This window comes from Polypterus senegalus, unplaced genomic scaffold, assembly GCF_016835505.1.
Source record: "Polypterus senegalus isolate Bchr_013 unplaced genomic scaffold, ASM1683550v1 scaffold_3581, whole genome shotgun sequence".
NCBI classification, from domain to species: Eukaryota; Metazoa; Chordata; class Cladistia; order Polypteriformes; family Polypteridae; genus Polypterus; species Polypterus senegalus.
The window spans coordinates 50,082-61,307 of record NW_024377776.1 but is presented as its reverse complement, the minus strand read 5'-3'; the positions used below and the strand labels follow the sequence as shown (position 1 = coordinate 61,307).

At 35.7% G+C, this 11,226-nt stretch overlaps 1 protein-coding gene across 1 annotated transcript; it reads right to left on the bottom strand.

The window, feature by feature from the left end:
- Positions 1-925: 925 nt before the first annotated feature.
- On the bottom strand, positions 926-8,317 carry LOC120519469 (nucleolar pre-ribosomal-associated protein 1-like; the record flags this gene model as incomplete). Its single annotated transcript, XM_039742471.1, has 2 exons — positions 7,982-8,317; positions 926-1,065 (listed from the first exon to the last, which is right to left on the bottom strand). Coding segments are annotated over exons 1-2 (267 nt in total), but the record flags the coding sequence as incomplete, so codon positions are not given.
- Positions 8,318-11,226: the final 2,909 nt, after the last annotated feature.

The following is an 11,226-nucleotide window of genomic DNA, read 5'->3' as shown; positions in this document are numbered from 1 at the left end:
CTATCACAGACGAAAGGACTAACTGGGTGGTCGTGAGTTTTGCGTCCGGGCAAATGGGCAGGCAGTGTGAATGCCTAGAGAGCGAGGGTAGACACCGCCGTGAAAAAGGAGTGTTGGTGGCAGGAAACGCTCTTCCGTGTTCCTGCAGGAGCATCTAAGAAGACGCATGCTTGTCGCGATGCAATAGCAGTATGTAGCGTAAAACAGTTTGCTATGGTGCACGCGGTCGGTGTCGTAGAACCAAAAGTCGGTTTTAAAGACTGCTTACTTCATTGTGCTTTAACCTCAGTTGTTAAGTGATTGTTTTGGATCCCATTGATACCCTGCAAACTGTTTCACACTCATGCGATGGCATTCACCTCCAGAAATATGCCTCTATGAACAGTCAACGAGCTCGGTGGTGCATGACATGCACATGACATTAACCTGACCTGCACTGCATGTGGCCTCTATACAGATCTAATATAAATGACGCATTTTTCTGTGTCATTGCCCGAGTTGGTGGCGTGGCCCTGCGAGTTGTCGTCGTGGCTCCTTCCTGCGTGCCAAGGCGCCTCACTTGTTGGTGGCTTAGTGAATCCACGCCCCTTCCGGCGTGCTTTCCATGGTTGTCTTGCCATGGTGAATTATATATATAGATAATTATTTCATTGGGGTGGCGGTTGAAAGAAAAAAAAAAAAACTGCTTATTAAACTCATATAGACTACACAGCAAATACAGGGATTCCAGCCACCATTCACCAAGTCATTTTAACATACCAATTGTTTCTTCTCAACATCAATCTCCATGCCTCACAACTCTCCTGCTGTCGATAATTATTTCAATGTGTTTGCACTAGACACTCATGCCAAAACAAGTTTATGATTACATAAAAGTATCAAAGAGAAAAAGAAGCAAAACGTAGAAATAATTTATTAGACTCACCTCACTTTCCTCATTTTGCTTTCCTTCCATTAAACGGAAGATCTCTGAACACTCCATGGATATTTTTATATAACCTTCAACAACATCATAAATTTCAGGTGATGGCAACTTCTGAACAATTGAAATAAATGTCTCCAATCCTGAAAATACCAATGGCATTAATTAAATTAGAAGGAAAAATACATTTAAATAAACCATTAAGCTTTAAGCAAACTCAAGCAATTAAGGTAAAATGGTCAGTGCCATTCAAAATAACATACTTTACAATTCAGTACATTGAACATGGTGGTATATAGGATAACAATCCACAGAAGCTTTTCTCCATCCTTATAAAGAAATGTTGTTGATCTGTTCTCTGTCTTTGTGACTGAATGAAAGGTGTCCTTCTATACTCGGATGAGTGCTCCACATGAAAGAACTAAACTGATTTCTGTTAGTATTGACTTGAAGTATCACTATGGTCAATTTTAAAAAGCTCAGTTTTTCAATAACTGCAGATTACATATAAACACTACAGAAAGAAATCAGCACTACACTAAAAATCATCAATGGTCAATAGTCAACTCTCGGGTGGACTGCAAGTTAATGTGTAAATTCTTTATTGGGAAAGTGACACAGATTACGAAGTGGGAGAAGCGCCAATTTTGCAATGCTTGTTGAGCACACATGGACCATTGAAATTTTATGCAGAACCTCAGGAAAAACTGTCCACTTTATTCAAATATGTTACACAAATTTCTTAATCAATTTTGTTGCTCGCAGTAAAGTTTTCCTTTGTTCTGTCAGAGAGTAAAACACCTAACATTACTGTAAGTCTCTGTTATATAAACTATGGCACCATTGGATTGTTATTACCAACCAATAATAGCTTTTAAAATCTTTCCCAGCAAACACATGGTCTGCACAGATGTCAAAGTATAAGACATTTTCTTTATTTTTCAGTTATAGTATCTTCTGCAGGTCCTTTTAGTAGATCCTGTGTCAACACCTACATAAAAAGCTATGATTTTTTTTAAAATGTGCAAAACAGAGTCTCATAAGTTTTCACTTTTTTCCAAAAGTTTTAAACTGAAACTGCCATTCCTAATATTGGTCCAGTTCTACACAGTCATCATGTATGCCTGTCTGGTTTGGTGCTGCCTCTGGTCAGGTTAAAACCAATCTGCAGCACATCATCAGAGCCAGTGAAAAAATCACAGGCTATAACTTACCACACACTGAAGTCCTACATGAGTCCAGGAGATCATTGAAGATCCAACTCACTCTGAGCATTACCAATTCCAAAGACTTCCCTCTGGCAAAAGTCTTGAATGCAGTAAAAGCTAAAACACATCACTTCAACAGTCTTTTTCCATATGCAGTTATTCTGACTAATCAGGTCCAAGCTCCTACTGAGTATTCATGACTACCTAACTGCATACTAGACTGCCTGGACATTTTAATCCTACCATCTCTATTTTTTGTATTGCTCTTGTATGTTGCATTATATTTAAATTGTATGTTCTTATATTTATCTTTCCTATTAAAATATTGTCTTCACATGTTGAATCAACACCATCAAGAAAAATTCATAGTACACATTAGTATACCTGGCCAATAAACTGAATTTTGATGCGGATTCTAAGTAAAATAATAAAAAAGGACCTATTTTCACGTTTAAATAAATTGCTCCATGAAAATAATATTTCTAAAAAAATTCACATTTCAGAGCAAGTTATAGCAGTGAAATAGCATTAGTGGGTGGTGTCAGTTAAAATGAATACTGAACAAAACAATGGTTTAGTTTTACTTCTCTATTAAAGTGCTGCATTCAATACACCGACTAGAATATACTTCTGAATTGTCTTGAAAACTGGTTTGCTCCTTCTAGAATTATTCTAAACTGTTTTATACATATTTATTTGGAAGATTGATTTAACAAAAAAAAAAAAAAAAACTTTTTTCTCTATGGTGTGTCACAAGGTTTTGTACTTGGACTTCTCATTTTAAATGTAAATTATGCCACAGAGTCAGTTCATTATTGAGCATCAGCACAACCTCTATATTTATGTGGATGACATGCGGATGCAATTATACATGTCTGTAGCACCTGATTAAACCCTTGGTTTGGATCAGTTAGTAAAAACATCTATCACACCTTCTCACTAAATTACTTTTAACTTCTTAAACTAAATGAAGACAGAAATCCTCCTAAATGGAAGCAACCAAATAGAAAATGTGTAATTCTTGATTCTAACTTGACATTTAAATCTTACATCGATAAAGGCATTAAGACTACTTTTGCTCGACTCTCATTGCATCTGTAATGGCTAACATGGTACAACACCCTACTACTACAAGTTACTGAGAAAATATAAAGGTAATAGTGTATATGTGGGAAAGGTTATATAATTTATATACAATTTACAACATGCTGTAAAAGAAATAAGTAATGCATGGTGAAATACTTATAGATTTATTATTTCTCATATATTAAAGTTTGTATTGTCTGTTTATTAGAAATTACATTCTATCTTGTGACTCATGAAGCATTTGAACCTTACATAATTTCTTTATATTGTCATAGTTGAGATACACTCTTTTAGTATTGTAAGCTATTACTTTACATTGGCCAAAGGAATATAATTTGAGTCTTGTACTGTTTAAATATCCTTATCCTCAAAGTGCTTCCGATAATGTACTGGGCTCTCCACAGTTATTAAATAATAACCTCTTGAACCTTCACTTCTCTGCAGCCCGGTCTCAATTATTTGGGATTAGTACAACTCAAAAGTATAGATGCATAGTTTGTAGCACATTTGATATACAATACTATATCTGATGTTAATTACTGCTGGACAGCTCTGCTACAAACTTAAGGACTCATCTTGCAAAAATTGAAAGTAGAAAGGGCAGACTTATTTGCAAATGTGTGTTTCATATATTTCAACTTATGTACTGAATATTCAGTCTTGCTATACAGACTGATTAATTACCTGAAATCTTTTTCTACTACTGCAAAATTAAGTAGATATGATCTGTCCATCTTATATCCCATGCATGATTTGAAGTCAGCTTAAGCTCATTTCCCTTTCACCACAAGAGATATTTACCACAGTTAATTTGTTTTATTGCTGCCACTGGGAAAAAGTATATAGACATTACTGTATTAAGCTTTCTCTTACAAGCATTTTAACTCAAGTATTGAGTAATATTTAATCGTGGGGAGCCTGGTAACTCCCACCCAGACTACTTGTACTACAGCACTGGGCACAAGGCAAGAACTTTAAATGTGGTGTCATGAAGAATGATTTATGCATGAGGACATATTTCATTCTCTTTACCAAAAGAAAGTGGGAGTATAGATTGTTTATTACTTGAACAATATCACTGAGAAGAGGAGCATTGGCAGAAAGTATTAACACTTGTAGTTTCTGTGATTCACTTTCTTTCTTGTTTCTAAAGGTTTGCCATTTCATGGAGAAAATCAAAGTACTGAGTTACCAAAAAAAAGGAAACTATTTGGTATACTGCTGCTGAGTGAATTTGACCCTTTTTATGGAAGAGCATTTGAGACTATATGGAAATTGTGAAAGGTGAATCCTTCATATTTATCAGCAAGTATTTGTGAGGGATTTATTGAATTAATGGGACAGCATTTTCTTTGTGTTATTCTTAAAGAAATAAAAGAGACAAAGCATTATTCAGGAAGTGTGGATTATACTCCACAGACATTTTGTACATTGATCAAGTACCATTTATTGTTAGGTATATTGAAGGATATGAGCGTGTGGAATGTTTCATTAAATTTATAGCAATATTTTCTAATGCAGAAAAGACTGTAACAGACATGGTCATAGATTTTCTTAATGAAAACGCAATTCCCCCATCAAACTGCCACGGTCAATCATATGACAATGCATCTAACATGTCTGGAAGCTGTACTAGATTGCAAGCATGGATTTGAGAAATGAACGAGTTTGTTATTTATGTCCCTTGTGCTGGACACAGCTTGGACTTGGTGGGAGTGAAAACAGTAAAGAGTTCTCAACAATCTGTGAAATTGTTTGACTTTATTCAGCGTCTATATTCCTTTTCTCTGTTTCAACAACTTCGATGGAATATTCTAGTTTCATCTTTAGGAAAAGATACTGTTGTCAAGCACCTGTCTGACACAAGATGGCCATTAGATTTTAATGCAGTTTGTGCTCTATGTTTAGATTTTGAGAAAATTAAGCATGCACTTGATTCTATATCAGTTTATACTAAACAGGAAGCTAATGCAAGGGGAGAGGCAGAAGGACTAAGGAAGAAAATGGAAAATTAACCATCTGGCAATTCTTTGGAATGACACTCTTTGTGTTTTACAGTCAAAGGATGTGAATTACTGTCATGAACGCTTTTATACATTCTCAAAATCTATCTTCAGGAATTAGGAATAAATTTAGTAAATAGGAATTAAAAGACAGGCGTAGGTGTCCAGATTTAGATTATAGCTATATAAAAAAAAAACAAATAATAGCATGTTCGCAGTGTGCATTTTACTAGATATGATAGAGCAGAAAAGGACATTTCAGTGAAAAGTTAAAAATTTAAGGTAGAAACATTTCTTCCTGTTCGAGATTCTTTAATATCTGAATTAAAAAAAATATGCAAAAGCTTATCAATTGATTGGAAATTAATTTTCCTTCTTTGGTGAATTACAAAAAAAAGGTTATTATTAGCTGGACAAAAAGTGTGAACATCTTTCTAATATTTAACATCAAGATATCAATAATAATAATAATAATAATAATAATCTTTTAAATGAATGTGTCCATCTCAAGTACTACACAAGTATTGATGAAAACTGTATGACATTGTCTGTATTAAAAAAATTTCAGACAACTTGAAAGCTGTTTCCCAATATTGAAATTGTGAAATATGTATACATATTATGGTTATTAATTGTACAGGAGAATGTTCAATTTCAAGGCTTAAATTAATAATAAAAATTAGCTTTGCAGCACAATGGGACAACAGCATTTAAACTGGCTTTCGTTGATGTACATTGAAAACTATTGATAAAAAATGTTTGGCAAAAGAAAATTCACAAAGTTTGTGTTGAATGATTGCTGGAAATAAATAATTTATAGTAATTTTCTTTTGACAATTTAATTTACATAGTATACCAATGAATTTATTGTGCATGCACTGAAATGTTTATTTTTCAAAACTTTCATTGCTTAGACATTTGCATTGATTAATCTTTGGTGTATGGCATATATTTTATATACTAATAAAATAACTATGTAAATCTTTATCAAAAATAAATAATTCATAGTAATGTTCTTGTGATATCGTTATTTGTATAGTATAACAACATATTGTGTATAGGCTGAAGATTTTGTTGTTCAAACCTTGCTATATTGCATTTTGTTGATTTGCCTTTGATTTATGGCACTTTATTGTTTTAAAATCGATTTTTTTTAAAGTACTAATAAATTTATGCTTAATTCTATCAACTATTTATGGTTTGATTCTTGGGAGTTATTTGCGTGGGTTTGGGCCCCAGTGCATTACTTTGCCCAGGGGCTCATGATGCTGTTAAGACGGCCCTGTTTGAAACCATCTATCTTGAGTTATCTTTCCTCGTCTGCTAAATAGTAAAGTGTGAAGACGACTTTTTTTTGACAACGCCGACAGGCTATTACAGTTGTCTTTCCTTCGGTGTGCGGGCGAAGCAGCTCACTAAAAGAAAACAGCGATGTCCTTGACAAACGAAAAATTCTCTTCAGCAACAACCACTTCATTCTCAATGTTGTCCCACCAACTACAGGTCTGTGTCGTCCGAGTGTTCGATGCAGCAGTGCATTCTAACGCCTCCGTTGCACAATATAGCGATGAACGAATTGTACTTTTCAGTGTAAACAGTCTCGTTAACAAACACCGGCACTACTTTCGCTATTGCACAAAATTGCCTCATGGCGCACACACTGACGTCAATCAAAGACAATACCTGCACACGACCCCGTAATTGTTTTTTCCTTAATTAGTAGTCAAACAATAAGGAGATGCAAAATTAACTAAAACATGACCAAAAAAAACAAAAAACTGTTTACACACACATTATCTGAAATGAAAAACGATGAAGGTCTCAAGAATGCTGATCTGCTCAAGTGCCCAACACATTTTGGCAATAATCTTTGAGAACAGAAAAATCAACAATTTCGGAAATGTATGCTATTGCACAATGGGAACCGCAACAAGCCATGGAATTAAGGAATGAGTTTAACGACAAGAATCGGTGCCTAATTAAGCAACTGGTTGGAGTTTTAGGTCCTGACTTAGTTGGTCTTCTGTTGGCTATTTAAGGAAAGAAATAAGGCAATTAAGATGAACGATTAAGAAATTCAGGAGTACAGATCTTTAAAAACAAGTCAATTCAAAAGATGTGAATTAGAAGCAAAAACAGGCCAGTAATTAAGAGAAGGGTTAGAATGAAAACCTGCTGCCACAACGGCCCTCCAAGACCTAAGTTGGGGACCCCTGCGATATACTCTGGAACATAAACCATTATTTTGGTAATAAGTGTAAAAATATGTAAAATACAATTACTCTAAAACTTTACTCAGATCATCATATTTTCACGTTTCTTTTCTCCTCGACTAATACTGCTTAAACAGCCATCCACCTTCCTAACCCGCAAATCCAGGAGGAGGTTACGGAGCAACTAGAGCCTATATCTCCAATCGGTGGGTGCAAGACAGAAGTTCAATCAGTTACGGTAATCAATTTTTAACTAATCCAATTCGATCTCCGGGGACAGTCGGCGACTATCACGGTATAATATTAAAAGTCCAAGAGTTACTTTTCAAGAAATACAATTAAACCGCAAGAATATAAAAATAAAGCAACGATTGTATATTCATAGATCATCACTACTACCAAAATGAGCAGGAAAATTCTGCCACCAATTATACAAACTCTAAATACATAACTACGAACGCGTTCCTTTTGCGATCTACAAGCATTACACATTTAACCGAACTGACACACAATTTCGAATTGGACATGAAATAATACGATTTCGCTCACCTTTAACTGCTTGCCCATCCTCTTTTAGCATTGCTTTAAAATGAGTTCCATTGAACTCGGTGTCCACGATTTTCAGTTTTTTGCTTTCCAAAACTTCAGATTGCTCCGATTTACGTTTTTTAGGCATTGCACTTATATTTTTAAAATCTACGTAAATGTGACACCTCCCAACCAAGTACGACTCGACTGAAGTTAAGAAAAAAATACACGTGGGAAATCGTGTGAGAGAACGGTCCGTCTACTTCTCTGACCCCACAGAAACAAGAGGACAAGACAAAAAAATTCCCTATCGCGCCGTGCCCGATTTCCTTTTGCAATTGGTATTGCTGCTTCTGAAACGTTATTTAAATTAATATAAAATACAGAACCTTTGTTAGAAAACGTCTTTATCAGAGCTGACAATGCTATTATGCTAATCGTCAATTTATTAGATTCGTAGTGGATAAAAAAATGTGTTGTATAGTCATAGTAAACTTCCCAGCTTCAGCAAATTAGACATCAGCCGGTCAGTTCTTATTTACCACTCTAATTTCCAGCAGGTACAGGTTGCTAAATGAAAAAGGACTTCGGCAATTCACGATTGCAAACGCATTTGTGAGATTTAAGCAGCCCCGAGAACCGATCGTCAATAATATCAATTAGGGCTCAAAAAAGCACAGCAGATGTTACAATATCAGGCAGGATTACCTGCATTTTTATCACTCTTTAATATTATTTTTTATTGTTTTTTTATCAGTATGCTGCTGCTGGAGTATGTGAATTTCCCCTTGGGATTAATAAAGTATCTATCAATCTATCTTAAAAAACTCAAGACTTTCAAAATGGCATTTGCTGCGGCGAATGGACGCTGCGGTGTATGGAATAAACTAATTGCATATACAATTGTTTTTTTGTAATTCTACAGTCGATAGGAAATGCCAAGGGCCATATGCTGTCCTTTAACTATTTCTTATGGACAACCTGAGGTCCCTCAGATCATCGGATTTTCAAGAAATGGACATGTCATAAATGATCCCCACTGTGGTCTTTAAAACAAACTGTTGTATTTCGGAGCTGAAGGAAAAGAATACTGTAGGATGTTCTTTGAAGAACCGCATTACATAAAAGTTGTAAGATACACATTCCTGCAACAACCAAGTGTCGCTCATTTACTAAGTCATCATCTGCGTAACATTCCCGTTGTTTTACTACTTTTTTTGTTTTAAGGCAAAACCCTCCTCACATACCCAGCAGTCCTTACATTTGAACTATAACAACGTATGAAAAAAATTACAATACACAGCATATCCTTCTCCATAATCTCCACAAAAGACAAGGTGTTATAAAAACGTAGTTAATAACTTGAACTGGCAACAGGATCGACTGTGTCGTTTCAAGGTGCACCATGCTGGTTATTAAATTCAGACGTTGAGGTGGTCGTCTTCACATGGAGGGTATCAGTCAACTATTGGTACCTCAGCTGATTTATTACCCTCAGAAAACACTATAGTAATAGGCTGCTGTTCCTATGTCTCTGACTTGACTTGTACTTAGTGTGACAGGTGTCTGGTCACACTTACAGGTAATCTAACTTAAACACTGTTAACATATCCGACTACGCCACCCAGTTTTATTAAGAGACTGGGAACTCTTGAGATTTACAGAAAATGGCACACAGGGTTCTTTAAATTGGGCGGTGAGTAAACACACAATGAAAGACACAACAGTAATTTCAGGAAAAGCAACAGTAACTCTATTACACAAGACAATAATAAGTACATTAAAAAGATAAATGAACATAAAAAAAATGTAACAATACCAGGAACAAAATTCCTTTTTTAGAAAGGAAAGCATACAGTCCACACTATAAAAGTCCATTAAAAACAAGAATTGGAGGATACAACCTTTAGTGGTGCAGAGTCCAGTTTGCGCACTGTTACCCCAAAAATTAATCTTGCAACTGTCCACGGATGCACTCTGTTCACAGGACACTCATTTCCCAACAGAAGTTTAATCAAAATCGTGGAATCCCTGTCAGCATCTCTTCGTCATTCCTTTTTTTCCACTCTGGGCTCTTTGTGTTGCTGTGATCTAGGCACGCCTCATTTCTAGTCCGCCAGCTTTGCTCTGTCCTTTCATGTGGCTTCCCTATCTTGCTGGACCCACAACTGGCATCTCCTTGTGGAGCTGTCTCTTCCTCCCTGGAAGTAAGTGTTGCCGTCCTTGTGGCTCACGTCGTGATAGCCATGTACCCACGTCTGCCTGCGAGCCCCTGTGCTCTGTCTGAGTGCCTTGGCAGCGTTCTCAGTGGACTGTCCCTCTCTTTGCCTTCTCCTGCCCAGAAGTTTAAATCTCCTCCAGTCCCTGCCATTATCAGTTCTGAACAATCAGATTAAACAATGGCACATCTAAATTTCCTGGGTTTAACAAATAATGAAAACACAAGTTAACAAATTGTATTGTTACCAACTATCAATGAGTACACAGCTGATTAGAAACCAATATTTTCAGACATTTTAATTTCCAAGTCAGGTAAATACAAACATTTTCCAAGGAAGGAGCAGTTTTCTTTATCACAATGTTATATTGTTTGTATGTTTAAGCAGTTAAACCTTCAAAGCAGTGATTCTTTTGCAAGACCGCAAATACCGAAATCCTGTAGACAGCCATCACAATAATCAGTAACAAAATAACCCAGGAAATTTGCCTTTTAATTTCTCGCCTCAGTCCAAATAATGGGTGCCTATTGCCTGTTCATCTGCTGGGTTTTAAATGTAATATTTACATATTTCTTTCCTAAGAGAGAAATGGAATGATCCGTGTACAAAATGTCCCCCTCTGACATTAGTCTTCTGTCCTTGTCAGCAGCTATTTTAGCTGCATGAATCATGAACAGAAAAAACAGTAGTACATAGCTTTCTGCAAGTGAGACAGATTATTTCTAATTTATTTTAGAGAATCAGCTAAAAGTTTTCCTAGACAATAACTGCTTAAAAATTACCAGGAATCCATTTAGGTCCAGGAGCATTAATTTTTAACTAATACCTAGAACTTTGTTAGATAGATAGAACATTATTGGTCCTCATGGAGGAAATTTGGCTTTTTACAGAAGCTCCTAACATAAATAATACATATAAAGTACAATATTATAATTAAAAATCTTGGGATGAGACATCACTTTTGCAGAGACTTTTTGGAATTAAGTCCCATGAGACGGTGACTTTTGCCATTAGATTCTTTCAAGTCACGCCCTACTTACAACCATT